Source organism: Bubalus bubalis, chromosome 5 (genome assembly GCF_019923935.1).
Source record: "Bubalus bubalis isolate 160015118507 breed Murrah chromosome 5, NDDB_SH_1, whole genome shotgun sequence".
Classification (NCBI taxonomy): Eukaryota; Metazoa; Chordata; class Mammalia; order Artiodactyla; family Bovidae; genus Bubalus; species Bubalus bubalis.
The window spans coordinates 92,891,791-92,913,020 of record NC_059161.1 but is presented as its reverse complement, the minus strand read 5'-3'; the positions used below and the strand labels follow the sequence as shown (position 1 = coordinate 92,913,020).

The following is a 21,230-nucleotide window of genomic DNA, read 5'->3' as shown; positions in this document are numbered from 1 at the left end:
CAGTGTCAGACTTTATTTTTTTGGGCTCCAAAATCACTGCAGATGGTGACTGCAGCCATGAAATTAAAAGACGCTTACTCCTTGGAAGGAAAGTTATGACCAACCTAGATAGCATATTCAAAAGCAGAGACAGTACCTTGCCAACAAAGGTCCGTCTAGTCAAGGCTATGGTTTTTCCTGTGGTCATGTATGGATGTGAGAGTTGGACTGTGAAGCAAGGTGAGCGCCGAAGAATTGATGCTTTTGAACTGTGGTGTTGGAGAAGGCTCTTGAGAGTCCCTTGGACTGCAAGGAGATCCAACCAGTCCATTCTAAAGCAGATCAGCCCTGGGTGTTCTTTGGAAGGAATGATGCTAAAGCTGAAACTCCAGTACTTTGGCCACCTCATGCGAAGAGTTGACTCATTGGAAAAGACCCTGATGCTGGGAGGGATTGGGGGCAGGAGGAGAAGGGGACGACAGAGGATGAGATGGCTGGATGGCATCACCGACTCGAAGGACGTGCGTCTGAGTGAACTCCGGGAGTTGGTGATGGACAGGGAGGCCTGGCGTGCTGCGATTCATGGGGTCGCCAAGAGTTGGACACGACTGAGCGACTGAACTGAACTGAACTGAAGTGAAACGTGCGCTGTAGATTACCAAATGACCTGGGCTCGAGGTAGGCACCCGAGTAACACAGTCTAAGTTTGAACAAACCGCGAAAGGTGACGGCCCTCTCCGGGCACAAACTACACACCTGCGAGGGGGCGGGGACGACCCTTGACAGAGAAGGGTTCAGAGAGACACCTGGCGGGGCTCGAGCGAAAGAGCCAGGCGGGAAGACAGGCCTTCGGAGCCAGGCGGGAAGACAGGCCTTCGAACGCTCGCGCTCGCGTTCTCGGCCCTCGAGCCTCCCGCCTCAACTCCTCGGGGCGAGGCTCGGCAGCAGGGTCGCCAGGACCCGGAGCGGGCTGGAGGGAGGCGGCAGCACCCTCGCCTTCCTCTCGCCCAAGCCGGCACCGGCCCCACCTCCCCACAGCGAACACAGGCTTCGGCCGACACGGTGCCTTTCTCACCTCTTCGCAGGGCCGAAGAAAAACGCCCACAGGGGCTCGAAACCTCAGAACGCAGGAGCGGACGAACCCAGCGGCCCCACATTTCACGGGTTTTCCAGCCGGAGGCAGCCGGGTGAGAAAACGGAGCGAATCGCGCTCAGCCTTTCGGGCAACGTAGTTCTGGCGCCAAGAGGATGCCGGGAAATGTAGTTTTCGGCCCGTGGCGTCGCTTGGGAGCTTCCCGGCACAGGCTCGAACTGCTCGCGGTCTCGCGAAGTTGGCCCTCTCCATAGACGGACTCGCAGCTCACTAGCATGGTTTACAGCGGCTCCGCTTCTCTCACCGCCCCACCCCACCCCATGCACGCCGTTACCGCCCTAAGAAGCGGAATCTTGTTTGAGAAACTCCCGGCGCCTGTACCCTGGCAGTGAGGCGTACAGCTAAACGGCCGACTCCCGCCGGAGAGCCAGAGGCATCAGCAGTTTGGGTTAGTGGACGACAGCGTAACGTCCAACCCCGCGGCAACCTGGGACGTGCAGGGCTTGGGCGCTGAGCATGCCGGGAGTTGCGCAGAGCACTTCTGAGAAGTGTAGTTCCCCGGAGGCTCTCGTTTCTCATTTCTTGCTGCAGCAAATCTTGCCGCTTCGCCCTCTAGTGTACGGGAGGACCATATTTATTTGGTTTAGTTGCTGTCTTGCTGCTGCTGCTGCCGCTGCGGCTGCTGCTAAGTCGCTTCAGTCGTGTCCGACTCTGTGCGACCCTATAGAGGGCCTCCAACCAGGCTCCTCTGTCCAGGGATTCTTCAGGCAAGAACACTATTGAATTCTCTCGTTTCTTGGGACGACCTGATTTATATATCACCATTTTATCTCGCTCAGACCTCAGTTACTCCAGTTTTCCCCACATGGTAAAGTGTTGAAAACAGCAGCCCACAGTAGTTGTGGAGTTCAGATGCGGGGATGTATTCTTTTAAATTCTTCTCTCTTAGCTTAAACGGTAAAGAATCTGCCCGCAATGCGGGAAACCTGGGTTCAGTCCCTGGGTGGGGAAGATCCCCTGGAGGAGGGCATGGCAACCCACTCCAGTACTCTTGCCTGGAGAATCCCACGGACAGAAGAGCCTGGTGGGCTACAGCCCATGGGGTCGCTAAGAGTTGGACACACTGAGCAACTAACAAAACAACAAAGTGGTAAACAATCGTCAGGTTTTAGTGGCTTAATTATGCTTAAAAGAATGTAAAGTTACCACTCAATCCACGGATTTGTTTTCAGAGCTTTGTGTCAGCCGCATGACAAGCACAGTTCTAAGCACTGAGACACATTAAAAGAACAGGAGTCCCTTCGCTGTACAACTGAAACTACCACAACATTGTTAACCGGCTATCAGTTCAGTTCAGTTCAGGCGCTCAGCCGTGTCCGACTCTTTGTGACCCCATGAATCGCAGCACGCCAGGCCTCCCTGTCCATCACCAACTCCCGGGGTTCGCTCAAACACGTCCATCGAGTTGGTGATGCCATCCAGGCATCTCATCCTCTGTCGTCCCCTTCTCCTCCTGTCCCCCATCCCTCCCAGCATCAGAGTCTTTTCCAATGAGTCAACCCTTCGCATGAGGTGGCCAAAGTACTGGAGTTTCAGCTTTAGCATCATTCCTTCCAAAGAACACCCAGGGCTGATCTCCTTTAGAATGGACTGGTTGGATCTCCTTGAGTCCAAGGGACTCTCAAGAGTCTTCTCCAACACCACAGTTCAAAAACATCTACCCAATGCAAAATGAAAAGTTTAAAGTAGGGGGAAAACAGAAAAGAACACAACTCCTGACAGGGCTTTAACAGTGTATGGAGAGGAAATTTAAGTGATTATTTAAAAATTGAAAAACGAAGAACAACCCCTCCTCAAAAAGAGTTTAATCTCACAGTTAAAAAAAAAAAAAAGTAAAACAGAAGGCTATACCATTATTACCTGTTAAAGATTTTCTAAAAAATAATGATCAGTTCTACCAAATAAACCATCAGATACGGTCGCTCAAGCTACTGGCAGGAGTTTATGTTAGTACAACGTATTTGGAAAACAATGTAATAATATATAAACTCTAAAAATTGAATAGCAAGTTTCACTTCTAAGAATTTACTCTAAATTACCTTGTAGCTAAGATTTTTTTTTTAAGTTTTTAGTATTATTTATTTATTTGGCTGCACAAGGGATATTTTAATTGCAGCATGCGGGATCTAGTTCCCAGACCAGGGATTGAACCTGGGGGCCCTCCATTGGGAACGCAGCGTCTTAGCCCCTGGGCCACCAGGGAAGTCCTTGACGCTAAAATTTTTTTTAAATTTTAGCTCTTGCAGTGTTATTTATAATAATGACATATTAGAAATAATCTGGTGGCTCAGATGGTAAAGAATCTGCCTGCAATGCTGGAGACCTGGGTTTGATCCCTGGGTTGGGAAGATCCCCTGGAGGAGGGCATGGCAATCCACTCCAGTAATCTTGCCTGGAGAATCCCCATGGACAGGGGAGCTTGGTGGGCTACAATCCGTGGGGTGGCAAAGAGTTGGACACGACTGAGTGACTAAGCACAGCACAGAAATAATCAAAATATTCAAAATGATTCAGTAACCTGCAGAAATAATCCTAATTGGAATATTATGCAATTATTAAGTGTTAAAAAAACTTAGTGACAAGAAAATGTTTAATTTATGTACATATATAAATATAGTCCCAATATGATTTTAAGTCTCTTAAATGATATAAGTAAAGTCAACAGGTATTATTAATAAAAATAACTCCAGCTGCTCTTTAGGAGCTCTCAGTATACTGGAAGATACAGACCAGTGAGAACACAAAATTTTTATTTACCTTAAATTCAATAATGGTTATGAAAAAGTGTACCTCTTTAATATTAATACATATTATTATTTGTATTACTATAAAATTCTCTCCCCAACGTACATACACAGTGTTGATGTTGGGGCCAATCATATTCCTTTTTGTGGAATTAGCAATTGAATTCAGGGATTCTTAATCATCTTCTGAAGTTTGCTGGAACTACAGCAAGTGAATTTGGGAGCCCACACAGCCTCATTTTGCCAAAGAAGTACAGAGGCAGGAGCAGGGATAGCAGATGGAATGAGTCCAGGTGGTATTCAGCTAATAGATTTAGCCACTTCCTGAGTCCCTTGGACAGCAAGGAGATCCAACCAGTCTATCCTAAAGGAAATCAGTGCTGAATATTCAGTGGAAGGACTGATGCTGAAGCTGAAACTCCAATACTTTGACCACCTGATGTGAAGAACTGACTCATTTGAAAAGACCCTGATGCTGGGAAAGATTAGGGGCAGGAGGAGAAGGGGACGACAGAGGATGAGATGGCTGGATGGCATCACCGACTCGATGGACATGAATTTGAGTAAACTCTGTGATTTGGTGATGGACAGGGAGGCCTCTGGCATGCTGCAGTCCGTCGGGTCTCAAAGAGTCGGACACAACTGAGCGACTGACCTGAACTGAGACCGGGCAGCCCAGGTGGCGCTAATGGTAAAGAACTCACCTGCCAACGCAGGAGATGTAAGAGCCATGGTTTGATCCCTGGGTTGGGAAGATCCCCTGGAGGGGGGCATGGCAACTCACTCCTCTGTTCTTGCCTGGAGATTCCCATAGACAGAGGAGCCTGGTGGGCCACAGTGCATGGGGTCGCAAAGAGCTGGACACAACTGAAGTGACTGAGCATGCATGTGAGACCTGCCTAACGCTCTTGTGTTCCCAAACTCTCCACTGCTCCTATTATTTGTCTGCTGAAAGTTTTATTTGATAAAAAATATTTTTCCGTAAACGTGTTAATATTTTCTCGTGTGTTAAGAGGAATAAAGGAGCTAATGCAGATAAAATACTTAGCACAGTATATGGTACATATAAATACTCAATGAGTTGCAGCTATTTTTAGTACTAAAGCCTGTTGACTTTGCTCAACGTTGGGAGGCCGCTCTCTACAGGTCTGTCAAGACTCTGCATGGCTCGTGCACAGAGGCCTGTCTGCCTTTGGTTATGGGCTTTCTCTTTTTTTTTTCTTTTTTTAATTTTATTTTATTTAACTTTACAATATTGTATTGGTTTTGCCATATATCAAAATGAATCTGCCACAGGTATACATGTGTTCCCCATCCTGAACCCTCCTCCCTCCTCCCTCCCCGTACCATCCCTCTGGGTCGTCCCAGTGCACCAGCCCCAAGCATCCAGTATTGTGCATCGAACCTGGACTGGCGACTCGTTTCATATATGATATTATACATATTTCAATGCCATTCTCCCAAATCATCCCACCCTCTTCCTCTCCCACAGAGTCCAAAAGACTGTTCTATACATCAGTGTCTCTTTTGCTGTCTCGTATACAGGGTTATTGTTACCACTGATGGGCTCTCTTTTTAAGGACGAGAGAACTTTGCAAGACAGTATAATGAACAGTCTTGGGAAGTACAGTGTCTCCCTCTGGAGTGAAAGGCTTCAAGTCTACTGCCTATTATAAAAGATTTGGGTTTTTCTAGCTCAAGGTTCGTCTCTGTAATGCAATCCACTGCACACTCAGGCACATGCCAGGGCCATCTGCATCACACCATGAGACTCAGGGGAAGGGGAACTGAGGCAAATACGCAGATGCTCAAGTGGTTTGTTAGCCTCAGGTCTTCTGCCAGCATCCAGGCAACTGTGGCAGGCTAACTTATTATCTTAAAGATAGGTAAGATCTCAGACCCTTTATAGTTCCTGATGATCCCTGCCCTTCACTGAACAATAAAACACTTTTCATTCTTTTAATTTTGCTCACAAAAATATCTGCCCACTTTAAGTTTAGCTGTTGTGAGGAATGTAAAGAAACATAACTCAGTTTAACAACTATTTGAGTTCCTACTATATGCAAAGATTTCTGCTCTTCCAGAACTTATAACCAGGAGAACATAACCAACATTCTAATCCCTTGCACACAAGGCAGTCATGGATTATGAAAAAGTGAAAGTGTTAGTCCCTCAGTCGTGTCCCACTCTTTGCAACCCCATGGAATGTGTGTAACCCGACAGGCTCCTCTGTCCATGGAATTCTCCAGGCAAGAATATTGGAGTGGGTTGCCATACTCTTCTCCAGGGGATCTTCCCGACCCAGGGATCAAACCCACCTCTGTCTCTTGCATTGCAGCAGATTCTTTACCGCCTGAACCACTAAGGGAAGTAGAGCCATTTAAATGGTACAGAAAAAAGAATACTTTAGTTCAGTTGAGGATGATACTTTTTGGTCATGGTTAGCAAGAGAAGAGAAGATTTGAGCCCTGCTTTTAAAGGTATTAGTAGGTAGAGATTGTCGGGACAAGGTCTGGGAGAGAGTGCGGGAATAAGCAAGGACATTTAATTAATCTCCGCGCTTCTTCCCACTTTGGAGCATCTGTCCATGGTGTTCTCTCAAGTTGGACCCCTTTCTCCTCCTCTTTACCTGGTTCATTCCTTCCTATCCTTCAGATCTTTGTTTAAATCCCACCTATTTGTGTGTGTGGGGGGCGGTTGCCTGCTCTCTCTACACATAGACCTCGTGTATTGGTTATGGACTCCGATATACCGCCCCCTGCCGGGCTTCCTTGATAGCTCAGTTGGTAAAGAATCCACCTGCAATGCAGGAGACCCCGGCTTGATTCCTGGGTTGGGAAGATCCACTGGAGAAGGGATAGCTACCCACTGCAGTATTCTAGGGTTTCCCTTGTGGCTCAGCTGGTAAAGAATCTTCCCACAATGCGGGAGATCTGGGTTCGATCCCTGGGTTGGAAAGATCCCCTGGAGAAGGGAAAGGCTACCCACTCCAGTATTCTGGCCTGGAGAATTCCATGGACTGTACAGTCCATGGGGTCGCAAAGAGTTGGACACGACTGAGCGACTTTCCAACCTTCCCACATCACGGCACTTCTTCTACGTAGCCTCCGTGATAGCAGAGACACATCTGTCATCATTTTCACCAACACCTACCATAATGCCTGGCCCATAACGAGCCTTTGATAAATAAGTGTTTAATGAATGAATAAACCTTCAAAATATAGTCATAGTTTGGTGAGAAGACTTGATAGATCAGGGCACTGGAGTCATTTGAAAGACGGAGAGGAACTGGGGCAGATAAAACTGAGGAAAAAAAGAAAAAAGGACCAAGGAATTCGGATTTTACACAGTAGACCCTCAGGAGATTTCAAAAGCTTCTGAGCCCAAAGGGATAAAAGTTAGAGCACTTTCTAGAAAGCACCATGAGCCATTCACTAGTGTAGGCTAAAGAATCACTGCTGCTCCCAATGTCTGATGAGGGGGTCTGGCGGTGAAAATGCTCCATCTTGAAAGCAACCTAGTTAATCCGTATCTCCAAGGCCAACAGGGTATCAAGGAAGAGGGTCCTGATTTTTTCACTGTGAAGGGCCACTTTTATTATGTTAAACACTTTAAAACGTACCTTGCACTCTTTACCCACCACATGTATAAAATCATTACTTATTTTCCCATTTTCAATTAATTCCAGACATAGGTAGCTACCGTTTGGCAAATGGGAGACAAGCAGTGACAATCTAACCCCGCGTCAATACATTCCAGCTGAAGGTAAAAGTATTTGCCAGTTTCTTTGGCGGGTTCCCGTTTCATCTCCAGCGATAGCTTGAGCATTTAGGCATTCTGAACTCCCTGGACATTTAGGCATTCTGAACTCCAGCTTTAGGCATTCTGAACTTCCTGGACACTTGACTACAGTACCCTTTCCTCTGATGCCCAGAGGTCTGGGCACCCAGCTTGGACGTTAAGTGCATGAGATGGCCAGAGGTGCAGCGCTTGTGAATTTAAGAAGAGGGGATTCAGCCTGGGCCACTGACATCGGTCAGTGCTTCTCTCTTTGAATAGGTATTGTAAAGGAACCCCAGTGTAATTTTTAAGGCAGGGGGATGAGGCGCTGAGAGACTGGTGGGCCCCAGTGGGCTCCATTTCCTTCCTTAGCTTACTTGGAGCTCTTGACACTAGAGGGCGGATGTGGACTGAATAGAAGAAAATCCTCTGTCCTATTTCTGCAACGCATTTTACAGTTTTTGTGTAATCCTTGAGTCAGAGGAGCCCATTGTCACAAAAGCTTTGTGTCATGTTAATATCACCTTTTTTCATGGCTTGAAAGTGACCACCAATCCTTGTCCCCCACACATCTGGGGAGAAATCTTTTCCTGATTGTACTAGGGGCCTGGCAATGTCACCCCGTTACAGGTTTGCTGATTACAACGAATTAAGGAAAGAATAATGGAAAGAAAAGAAAAAAAGAACTGCTAAAACGTTATGTCCCTTGCTATGTTACATCATATTTGATAGTGTCTCTCATTGATTTTTCATTGATTCCTTCAACTAATCCTTATTAAGCTGTGTTTATGGTGCCAGGCACTGTGCTAAGCCATGAGAATGCAGAAATAAGACACAGTCCTGCCCTCTGTAGAGGATATCCAATCACCTCTGGGTCTTCTATGGGAAAATGTCCACCCCCTTTCACAAAGAATTCCCCATCCACTTCAAAAAGAAGTGGGTCTTCCCTCAAAAGGTTAAACACAGAATTACTGTATGACCCTGCAATCCCATTCCTACATGTCTAGTCAAAGAATTAAAGCAGATACTCAAACAAATACACGTATACACATATTCATAGCAGAACTAGTCATATTAGCCAAAAGAACAGTCCAAATGTGTCTATCAAAGAATGAATGGATAAATAAATTGTGGTATATATGTATGTGTATATATATATGTGTGTGTGTATAAATATATATATACATATTTATATATATATTGTGTATATATATATAGTGTATAAATATATACACATATGTATATATATATTTATACACACACACATATATATACACATACATATATACACATGTATGTGTATATATATATGTGTGTGTGTATAAATATATATATATACATATTTATATATATATTGTGTATATATATTGTGTATAAATATATATATACATATTTATATATATTTATACACACACATATATATATACACATACATATATACCACAATTTATTTATATAAATTTATATATATATATGTGTGTGTGGGCTTACCTAGTAGCGCAGTGGTAAAGAATTTACCTGCAATGCAGGAGACGTGGGTTCGATCCCTGGGTCGGGAAGATCCCATAGGGGAAAGCATGGTAACCCACTCTAGTATTCCAACCTGGAGAATCCCATGGACAGAGGAGCCCGGCGGGCTACAGTCCTTAGGTCCCAAAGAGTCAGACCCAACTGCAGTGACTGAGCATAGCACACACAGCATGTATATATGAATGAAAGAGATGGGTGGCGTGTATGAAAAGGGTGGACGTTTCCCTGAGGATAAAGGCATCCTCTGCAGATTAACAGAATATGTACAGGTTGGGTATGAGAGAATGTGGAATGGAGAACTGGCACCTCTCCAGACGGCTGTGGGCAGGAGACATGGGAGGCAGCCTGGGGTAGAGGACCTCCGCGGGGCCGGAGACTCTGAAGACGGCACTGCATCCGGAGGTGGAGCTCCTCCCTTGAAAGGCCGAGCGACACGTGTCATGACACGTGTCCTCCTGCTCAGGGGCTGTCGAAAGGCAAGCAGAACCACACACCTCTTTAAGGTGCAGCAGTTTGTAGATATTTGCATTGATGTATTCGGAATCATGGCCACTAGAACCATAAAAATAATGACTTTGTGATTCTGTCAGCACTTATGGCCTGAACTTGGAACTAGGTCGGAAAGGGAGACATCTATAAAGCAAGCCACAAGGGGGATCTTCCTGGCTGTTCGGGGGTTAAGGCCTTGCCTCCCCAGGCAGGGGGTGCAGGTTCAGTCACTGGTCAGGGAGCTAGGATCCCACAGGCCTTGCAGCCAAAAAACAAAAGCATAAAACAGAAACAGTATTGTAACAAATTCAATAGACTTTAAAAATGGTCCACATTGGAAATTCTTAAAAAAAAAAATGTTACCAGGATATATTGTACAACACATGGATAATAGTCAATATTTTGTAATAAATATAAATGGAGTATGACCTTTAAAAATTGTGAATCACCATATTGTATACCTGTAACATATAATATTGTACATCAACTATACTTCAATTTAAAAAATTGAAAACATCTTTAAAAAGAGAAAGAGGCTGAGATTCTCAAAATTTCAAGACTAGCAGGTGGCCATTAGAGATATATGTGGGACATGTGTCCTGTGGGCTCAGAAAAGGATTATAATGAAGAATCAGGATGACAAATGAAGACCTTCCAGATAGAAAGAGGGCAGAAATGTTCTTTGGACATACCTGGCTAAGCATCAAAGGGTTCCACCATTCCTGAAGTTACCTTCCCATCCCACAGAGTTGTACGTTTATGCTTAAATAATTTGCATAATAATTTCATAGGTTAGTCTCATTTATTCTTGACTTTTTTCCAGCCATGATAAGGTTCCAAACTTTGAATCATGAAGATAAGATTCTGATGTCCAGAATGGGCAGATTAATTACGCAGCTTATGGATACAAAAATGCAATCTGGATATAGGTTTTTTTCTATATAGGCCTTGCAAGAAACACTATTTATGTTGTCATCTTGGTCAAATGGTTGCTGAGATGTCAGTATGGCATTTGACAAGATAGCTGCCTCTTAAGTACAAGTGTGTGTGTGTGCTTATTGGCTCAGTCATGTCCCACTCTTTGTCACCCTTTGGACTGTAGTCCACCAGCCTCCTCTGCCTGTGGGATTTTCCAGGCAAGAATACTGGAATGGGTTGCCATTTCCTCCTCCAGGGGGATCTTCCCCACCTGGGGATCAAACCCACATCTCCTGTGCTCCTGCATTGCATGTGAATTCTTTACCCCTTGAGCCCTACAGGAAGCCCTCTCATGGGCACATGCTAAAGTCCTTGTTGCTGTTGTCCGGTTGCTCAGTCGTGTCCAACTGTCTGAGACCCCATGGACTGCAGCAAGCCAGGCCTCCCTGTCCTTCACTACCTTCAGCAGTTTGCTCAAATTCATATCTATTGAGTTGGTGATGCCATCCAACCATCTCATCCTCTGTCTAGTCCTCTTCCAGTTTAAGTTATCCAGATAGTTGTCATGGTCACCCCTAAATTTAGCAGCACAGCACAAAAGAGAAACATGTCCTCTTGTAATTTATATCCTCTTGGAAGGGTAGGTACTGAAGGCATTCACATCTGGGTCTGAAGCACAAAGTCTGTGTCTTTGGAAAATAAGTAGTTTCTTCACAGAAAGTTCCAACAAGGAGGAGAAAACCCTGAAACCCATCTTGCCTTTGCTTACAAATGATCAAACAGCAATTATCACCTTTAAGGGGTAATTGTTCAATTGTACTAGAGTGGGATGCTCCAGCCCTCTTTCTTCCGCCGACACGGTAGAATTGCTCTGAGGATGGAATGGTGCTCCCAGCACAGCTTGCTTTGAGCTGGTTCTTTTTATAGTGAAACTCGGGTCAGGGAAAGGTGCTGTGTGGGCTGGCCCCCTCCGGTCTGCTGGGGTGTCAGCTTCTAAAAGCTCTTTCCTCCTCATAGCTGAGCCCTTAGATCGGCCCCTGCAGCCACAGACCCAGCCCCCAAAGGAGCGCCCACGCTGACCTAAGGCATGAGGACTTGGACCTTTCTTGTCTGATCCTAGGACCTGGACAGGAAGCCTGATGGTTCTCAGATAAGCTGCAAGGCAGATGAAGTGGACAATCTATCCTGAGATGCTTTCACAGGGGCAGGATGAGGGCGCACCGCAGTTATAGGGCTCCCCGTGGGGACGAGGGGAAGGAAGGAAGATATCACACGCTGAGCAACTGCTGTGCTCCAGGCACTGTGCAGGGCCCTGGCTCATAGTCACCTTGGTTAGGCAGCGGAATCCCAGGTAGGGGAGGTACAGTGGGCAGAAATGACGTGGATACAGTGTCTGGGAGTCTTCTAGGTGAGCAGTCCTCATCTGGCAGTGCTAAGGTCGTGAGCTCTGTTGTCAGGCTCACTGTATCTGGAGAAAAAAAGAAAGTGAGTTGCTCAGTCGTGTCTGACTCTTTGCGACCCCGTGGGCTGTAGCCTACCAGGCTTCTCCGTCCATGGGATTCTCCAGGCAAGGATACTGGAGTGGGTTACCATTTCCTTCTCCAGGGGATCTTCCCGACCCAGGGATCGAACCCGGGTCTTCTGCATTGCAGGCAGATGCTTTTAACCTCTGAGCCACCAGGGAAGCCGCAAAAACCAGCCAAGAGAGCAGGACCCAAGGTGGACACCAATCCTGAGAATGACTCGTGAGCAGTTGGGGTGCGTGCTTGTTAAGTCACTTGTTAAGAGTCGTGTCCGACTATTTGGGATCCCATGGACTGCAGCCACCAGGCTCCTCTGTCCATGGGATTCTCCAGGCAAGGATACTGTAGTGGGTTGCCATGCCCTCCTCCAAGGTATCTTCCCAACCCAGGGATTGGACCTGCATCTTTTATGTCTCCCGGATTGGCAAACATGTTCTTTACTATTAGTGCCACTGGGGAAGCCCCAAGCAGTTTGGGTGAATTTAGCTAAAATAGTTGTGGGACAGAGTATTCTAACACATACAAACAGAATCTAGAAAAATGGTACTGAAGAATTTATGTACAGGGCAGCAGTGGAGAGACAGACATAGAGAATAGACTTATGGACCTGGGGAGAGGGGAGGAGAGGGTGAGATGTGTGGAAAGAGTAACATGGAAACTTACATTACCGTATGTAAAATAGACAGCCAACAGGGAATTTGCCATGTGGCTCAGGAAACTCAAACAGGGGCTCTATATCAACCTGGAGGGGAGGGATGGGGAGGGAGATGAGAGGGAGGTTCAAAAGGGAGGGGATATATGTATACCTGTGGCTGATTCATGATGTTTGACATAAAACAGCAAAATTCTGTAAAGCAATTATCCTTCAATAAAAAATAAATTAAATGGTTGTGGGATTGAGACACTGTGTGGGAGCCCAGAAATTTTTCTCCCCTTAGTTGTAGATTGTCATGGGAAGCAGGCAAGGGAATGGTGAGAAATGAAGCAGGAGCAAGACCCCGAAGGATCCTGTATGTTGCACAGAGAGGTCTCGACTTTCTCCTAGGGCTCCGGGAGGAGACTGAAGGGCTTCAAAGCTAGTAGGAAAGAATGTGCCCGCCAATGCAGGAGACTCAAGAGACTCGGGTTCGATCCCTGGGTCAGGAAAATCCCCTGGAGGGCATGGCAACCCACTCCAGTCTTCTTGCCCGGAGAATCCCATGGACAGAGGAGCCTGGAGGGTACAGTTCATGGGGTTGCAAAGAGTGGGACCTGACTGAGCACCGGAGCACAAGGGTGTGATTTCATTTGGAAGTGGGATCTCACGTTGGCTGCCCTGTCGAGACAGGAAGAGGAAGAGGCAGAGTACAAAGGTTGCTGGTGGACACCAGACTCCATGCTGGGCTTATACTATCTTTGCTAGACATTTTTTTGTTGCTAGTGGTAGAAATTCCCCTTGAGTACCAGCCGTGTCATGCATCCTTCTCTAACAGACTCGGGGCAGTAGTCCCCAACCTTCTTGGCACCTGGGACAAAATTTTGTGGAGGACAATTTCTCCATGGTTGGGGGTGGTGCTGTGAGCGATGGAGGGCAGCTGTAAATACAGAGGAAGCTTCTCTCCCTCACCCACCGCCCACCTCCTGCTGTGCGGCCCAGTTCCTAAGGAGCCAGTACAGGTTTGTGGCCCGGAGGCGGGGACCCATGGAATAGAGGCTATGATAATGGATTCTGGAGCCAAACGACCTTAAGCTTTGTTCCTTAATAGCTATGTGATATTGAGCAAGTTACTTAACCCTGCTTTGTCTCAGTTTCCTTCTTTGTAAACAAAAAGATAATCACGTTGTTTCCTCCTGGGGTTGTTGTAAGGGCTAAATAGATTATGGACTAAATGGACTACATGCACATAAAGGACTTGGTATAGTGCCTGGTACATAGAAGGTACTTAAAAAGTATTAGTTGTTATTATGATTATTTAGTAGCCATCTGGCTTTTTTTTTTTTTTCTTTTTAATGGGAGGAAAACAGCCTCTGACAGCTCTGAAGTTTTGCATCTGGCTTTGGCTACCAGAAACTGATTGAATTTTCTCTGGACTTTCTCTGCAAGTCCAAACGCTGATGAGAAAAGATCCACAAGCCAGCTCGAATTTGTTTTTTGTTGTTGTTGTTTGGTCACTGAGTCATAGACGACTCTTTGCAACCCCAGGGACAGCAGCACACCAGGCTTCCCTGTCCTTCACTATCTCCCAGAGTTTGCTCAAACTCATGTCCATCGAGTCAGTAATGCCATCCAACCATTGCATCCCCTGTCACCTCCTTCTCCTCCTGCCCTCAATCTTTGCCAGCATCAGAGTCTTTTCCAATGAGTCAGCTCTGCACATGAGGTGGACAAAGTATTGGAGCTTCAGCTTCAGTCCTTCCAGTGAATGCTGCTGCTGCTAAGTCGCTTCAGTCGTGTCCGACTCTGTGCGACCCCATAGACGGCAGCCCACCAGTCTCCACCGTCCCTGGGATCCTCCAGGCTAGAATACTGGAGTGGGTTGCCATTTCCTTCTCCAATGCATGAAAGTGAAAAGTGAAAGTGAAGTTGCTCACAATGAATATTCAGGATTAATTTCCTTTAAGATTGACTGATTTGATCTCCTTGCAGTCCAAGGGATTCTCAAGAGTCTTCTCCAACACCACAGTTCAAAAGCATCAGTTCTTCAGTGCTCAGCCTTCCTTATGGTCCAGCTCTCACATTCATACATGACTACTGGAAAAATCATAGCTTTGACTATACGCACCTTTGTCAGCAAAATGACATCCCTGCATTTTAATATGCTGTCTAGGTTTGTCATAGCTTTCCTTCCATGGAGCACACATCTTTTAATTTGATTTTACTCATGAGCAAATCGGCCTGGCCCAAAAGTCAAAAGCCATCATTGCTCCACTTTGACCTGTGGTTCCAAAGATAGCTACAAGGACCACCAGGACCAAGCCCCTGGCCCCTCTAGTAGAGGAAAAAGCAGAATCCCCAACACCCCCAGGTGATGGCTAGTGTGATGGAGGTGTTCACCGAATCCACTAAGATTCTCTCATTTCACAGGATAGTGCCAAGGCCTTTGGGACCTCTGAACTTGAGAACTCCTCTATAGCTTCATACTCCCCCACAGAATTCAGAAAAAATATTAATACAACCGAAACATCAGGCTCAGTTGGTAGACGTGACAAAGAGCATGCTTGGCTCCCGAGGTCTCGAGCTCCCGCTTGACAGCTGTGCCTGAGCCCTGGTCTCCAGTCATCGGTGACCAGCCCTGCCCCTGGGTCTTTGGCCATCCTCCCTACTCGGCCCTCCTCTTTCCCGTTTTAGAGGACCTGGCCTACCTCTCCTGATGCCTCCAGACTCCTTTTCTGGGGTTCAGGGACTAGACTCTAATCCTTTACCCACCCCTTCTCTAAGAGAGTGAGATAAAGGCGAGAGTGGACAGGGGTCACCACCACGGTCTGTCCCCTTCCTCCTCCGGGATCTTGTTCACACTAAACCCTCTCACCAGCCTCTTGATTCTATGATCCTTTCCTGTACTCCAGACTCACAGCAACTGTGATTCAAATTCTATCCTCAGAAAAACTCCAAGTTTACCCTGTCTTGGACCTCAGGGTAGTTTGAAACTGTTTGAAATGGAGAGCATTAAAATCTGTCAATGACAAAAGTGTCCATAACACGAATGTGGAGAAGTCCATCCCATCTCTACGCATCGACTGAAGTTTTTTTTGTTGTTGGTGCTGCATTCGGTTGATTTTGATGTGGCCGGAAAGCAGTGTGGATGGTCAGAATGGGGAGGGTGCATGGGGAGAGGGCAGACCACGTTTTGGAGCTAGTAAGGGTTAGATGCGTCTGAGCCTCAGGGTAAATGAAGAGATTAGTAGGAGACAAAGTTGGAATGGCCGCAAGTCCTCAGAATCTTTAAAACAGTAGTGTTCTTGTCCCCCACAGCTGCATAGGGTTAAGATTCCAGGTATCCCTTGCATGGCGGTCAGCAATGAGTAAGAGTCTTTGTTATGAAGAAATAGGGTAGAGTTGGTGGGACGTGTTTGTGCTGTCCTGGTGGGAGTCAAGCTGACTGTGGCGTGGAGTGTGGTGGGTCACAGTAGCCTGAAAAATCCTTCACCTCACGAAACGTTTCCTTGTTCTCATTTCACTCTTCATAAGATGCTCTGAGTGGTGCTCGGTGAACATTTGTGGGAGGAAGATAAGCTCCCTGTAAGGGAGCTTCCCAGCCAGAAGGACCTCCCTTCACAAGCCTTCTTGGATTCCCTGTCTCTGGCAGGAGCTGTGATGATACGTGTGGGAGCTGGAATTTGGGGAGTAAGTTTGGAAAGTGGAAGTCCAGGGGCAGTCTGAGAGGATGTGCAGGGCTCAGGCAGGGTTCAGAGTCAGAAAGAACAGAATCTCTCCACCTGGTCCCAGTGCTGGAGGAGGTCCCAGTCCACAGAGGGTCAGGGCACAGACAAGCAGAGTGGCTGAGTGCTGTGACGGAGCTACGCACAGGGAACTCGACCTCAGAAAAGCCTGGGATGAGAGAAGACTCGCGGGGGAAGGCAACGATGGGCTGAATCTTGAGGGATGTGCAGGAGCCGGCAGGTGTCAAAGGTCAGGCAGGGTATTCTCGGCAGGGGGGAGGACATGAACAGGGATACAAACAAGAGACAGTGATGGAGATGAGAGTAACAGCAGCTCAGCATCTTGAGTGTGTCCCACAAACCAGGCTTCGTTCTAAGAACTGTACGTGCATTAGGTCATTTACTCCTTACAAAATCCTGGTGAGACAGGGACTCTGTTCTTTTAATTTTACAAAGAGGAAGCAAAAACAGAATCGTTAATGAATTCCTTGAAGGTCTCAGAGCTGGTGAGCAGCAGAGCATAACAGGGCCAACTTGTCACTTGTCTAAGCGGCTAAGACTTTGACTCAACAAGGGTCCAAGCAAAGAGAACAGGCAGCTCAGGCTCAGAAGACCCCAACTGCCCAATGGTTTTCAGGGAAGGACTTTAAAAGAAAGTTGAGGGAGAGGGTTTCAGGGTGCCTGATCAGCTGGTGGACATTCTTCTGGTTGCTTGGTGGTGAGGTAACTGGGTAGTATTTCTGATGTCAACATCATCCACCTTCTGGTTCCAATGGGTTTGGGGTCTGTGTGCTGGTGGTTGTGTGTGTGTGTGTGTGTGTGTGCACTCAGTCATGTCCAACTCTTTGTGACCCCATGGACTAGTAGCCCACCAGACTCCTCTGTCCATGGGATTTTCCAGGCAAGAATACTGGAGTGAGTTGCCATTTCCTCTCCAGGGGGAACTTCCTGACCAAGGATGGAACCCATGTCTCCTGCAGTGGCAGACAGATTCTTTACCACTGTGCCACCTGGGGAGTCCCAGCATGTAGTTCACTTTCTCCTCCTTGTGGGGGTTTGAGTATCTGCAAACAACTCAAGGGCATGGCTTAGGATATTATCTTTAGCCCTTGAGGAGGGACTAAAGGTCCTTGACTTTGCTTTATGGCTAAAACTCTATTTTCTCTTGCTTGACTATTTTCCTTCATTTCTGCCTTTTTCTCACTTCTCTGATTAAATTTGCTCTTTGGAAATTGAGGAAGGCTTAGGAGGCTAAAGGTTTTCTATAAACAAACTTTTCTACAAAGCTTGGTCCCTGGGAAACCTCCATAAGGTCCTGCTTGTTTTCACTTTGAACCCATGATCCAGGCTGTGTAGACAAAGTATGGCCCAGTCTGCATTCATGTTTGCAGTCTCATCTATGGGGTCGCACAGAGTTGGACACGACTGAAGCGACTTAGCAGCAGCAGCAGCAGCAGCAGCAAAGCATGTTCTTCAGCTAGACTTTGCCGCACACTTATTTCCCTCAGGAGTCTTGTGTGTTGGTAGGAGGATGGGATACTATGTCCAACCACCTGCTTTGATAGGTTGTTGAAAATACACACCCTCTGGGATTCCCTGGTGGTCCAATGGTTAAGACTTTGCCTTCCAGTTCAGAGGGTGTGGGTTCAACCCCTGGTAGGGAAGCTAGCATCTTTCATGCCTCTTGGCCAACCCCCTACCCCCCCAAAACATAAAAACAGAAGCAGTATGGTAACAAGATTAACCAAAGACTTAAAAATAAACAAAAAATAAGAATTAAAAAAGAAAATACATATCCTTTTTCATTTCTTTCTTGTGATACTTCTATAACTAAGTATTCTCATCCCCATTTTACAGATGAGAGAACTGAGGTTTAGTGAAGTTAAATAGCTTGCTCATAGTTTTATAATTAACTATGGTCATAATTAGAATGAGAGTTCCCACTGGTTTTTCAGACACGCTCCACCACAGTCAGCAAATGAAATAAGTAAAGCAAAATGTTTTCAAGGAGCTGGTTGGGAAGTTATTCCTAACAGGATCTTACCCTGGCTGTCCTTTTAATATTTTTATCTTCTTTGGGTAAAAACAGCACAGATTTATAATTTCAACTGCTGCAAGATCTGTTCCCAAATGAAAATAGCCATGACATCTTTTTATACAAATATATATGCATCCTTCCTGAACTGATATGTTTTTACCAGCCTCCAGATACTGGAGTGAAGTGGTTTTAGGGAAATTGTTTTTGGCAGCATTTGCTTTTGAAATAAATGCATTATTGTTATTTTTAAAATCCCTTTGATAAAGCTCCTTAGTCAAAGCAGAGATTTACTTAACTGAATTTTCCTGCAGAGGTGTTAGATATTACGGCAGTTGCAGCCTCTCAGAGTATAGTTATCATGTTCTCCCAGCTGAGGTGAAAAAAAAAAAGAGTCAAAAGAATTCCACTATCTCAAGAAAACAATTATCTACATTATTTATTTGCAATATTTTTTCCTAGGAATTCTTTTCTTTAAAGCATAATTGCCATTAACAACAGTGTATATACAATTATAGCCTACTTAAAAAAATGTAATATTATCTGTTTATTAACTGCTTAATATAAATTCTTCATGGTCACCATTTTCTCATGTGGGTACAGAAACTTTGAGCCTTCTTTTATAAACAATATAAAATGTTTACATTTTTTAAGACAGATTACCAGAATTGACATTTTTGGATCAGAGTGTATACATTTATTATTGCTCCTTAGATATATTGCCAAATTGTTTTATAAATAAGTTGTATAAATTTATTCTGGCAGTTGCACTATTGAAAGTACCAGTTTCCCTGTAGCCTAATAAACACTAGATCTTATCATGACAAAACCCATTTTTTTCTTTTCTAATTTTACATTTAAAATAGCACCTCACAATCATTTTAGTCTTTATTTCTTTGGTTATTAATGAGGTTGATTATTTTTCTAGATACTTTTTTACTAGTTGTAAGTCCTTTTGTATGAACTTCATGTTCATACTCTTTATCCAGTTATTAATTGGGCTCAAATTAAAAAAAAATTCTGTATGTCGTATATGGTATAGGATTTTTCACTAATCTACTAGAGAGATAGTAATCCTTCCTCTAATACATGCTGTGAATATATTTTCATGACCTGTCATTTTTTCTATGTTAATTTTTGAAAATAGTTTTATCTGTGATGGGTCTTCCTTGCGGCTTACGAGCTTTCTCTACTCGCCGCGTGTGGGCTCAGTAGTTGTGGTATGTGGACTTAGCTGCCCCAAAGCATATGGGATCTGAGATCCCAGGGATTGCACCCTTGCCCCCTGCGTTGGAAGGTGGAGTCTTCCTCACTGGACCATCAAGGAAGTCCCATGACTCTTTAGAAGTATGTATTATTATTTTTTTTAAAGCTTCAAATGGAATTTTTCAATGAGGATTGCTGGGTCCATGAGGTATCAAAAAATCATGTCACAGAAAACAGGATTGAAGAGACTGTGTAGCATAACTTGGAAAAGACCCGGGGAACAGGACTGCATTCTTCCTTTATGTGAAGAGCTGCGGTATTAAAGAGGCATCAAACCTCCTCCGCACAAGTGAAGCGGCATAACCCGAGTAAATGACAGGAAGTTGTAGGTAGCAAATAAAACATGATACTGATTGTGTTCTGCACGCCAGACTGTGTGTCAGGCATCCATTAATCCTCACTGCGTTCAAGGAGAAACTCTTACAGCTCTTTTCCAGGGAGCTTAGAGGATCTGCCTTAGGTCATGTGGCACCAGGGGCAGAGGCAGGCTCCAGCCCGGGTCTGGGACGGAGCCCAGATCCCGTGATCATCCCGCGGACTGTGCGATGGCGGCGGGTCCCTTCCACCGGCAGGGCCTCAGTTTCCTCATTAGAGCTTGAGAAGTAGAGCAGATGTCCTCTAGGACTCGGTCCAACTTGAGGGGGAAGGAAGGTGCTGGAGGGCAGTAGCTGCTCCCCCACGAGCTCCCCCAGTCCTAGCGGACCGAGGAGGAGGTCAGAACTGGAAGGAAGTCTCCGGATCTCTCTCCTAAGAAAACAAGGCACGCGGCTTTCTATTAAACACGCTTCCTACCAAGATATGCTGCTTTGCTTTTCAACTGTGCCCGTTCAGTTTTCTCCAGACCCTGAGACTTTTGCCATGAAAGGGAACAAGGGAAAGCCCTACTGTGCACACGAAATAGTCTGCATGAGGGGTCCTGTCTTAAGGTCATGTGAAACGTTAGAGTTGCCTTTAAAGACAGAGAACTTAATCTTCCAAACAGTCATGGCCTTCCTGGAGCTGTTCGAGTAAATTGGATGCTTCTTGACCCAATCAAAAAATGGGCCAAAGAACTAAATAGACGTTTCTCCAAAGAAGACATACAGATGGCTAACAAACACATGAAAAGATGCTCAACATCACTCATTATCAGAGAAATGCAAATCAAAACCACTATGAGGTACCATTTCACACCAGTCAGAATGGCTGCGATCCAAAAGTCTACAAGTAATAAATGTTGGAGAGGGTGTGGAGAAAAGGGAACCCTCTTACACTGTTGGTGGGAATGCAAACTAGTACAGCCACTATGGAGAATACACACTGAGGAAACCAGAAGGAAAAGAGACACATGTACCCCAATGTTCATCGCAGCACTGTTTATAATAGCCAGGACATGGAAGCAACCTAGATGTCCATCAGCAGATGAATGGATAAGAAAGCAGTGGTACATATACACAATGGAGTATTACTCAGCC

At 45.6% G+C, this 21,230-nt stretch overlaps 1 protein-coding gene across 13 annotated transcripts in view; it reads right to left on the bottom strand.

The window, feature by feature from the left end:
* CCDC90B (coiled-coil domain containing 90B) overlaps positions 1–1,580 on the bottom strand; it is a 31,403-nt gene extending 29,823 nt beyond the window's left edge. For 11 of the 13 annotated variants that reach the window (XM_025286247.3, XR_003109567.3, XR_003109568.3 and 8 more), the window contains exon 1: positions 1,055–1,273. In XM_025286247.3, the coding sequence (XP_025142032.1) occupies positions 1,055–1,136 (82 nt within the window). In that variant the 5' untranslated portion in view covers positions 1,137–1,273. Of the gene's footprint in view, positions 1–1,054 lie in introns of all 13 variants that reach the window. The other 2 variants (XR_006551299.2, XR_003109574.3) reach the window with 2 other exon arrangements.
* Between the last annotated feature and the right edge of the window lie 19,650 nt (positions 1,581–21,230).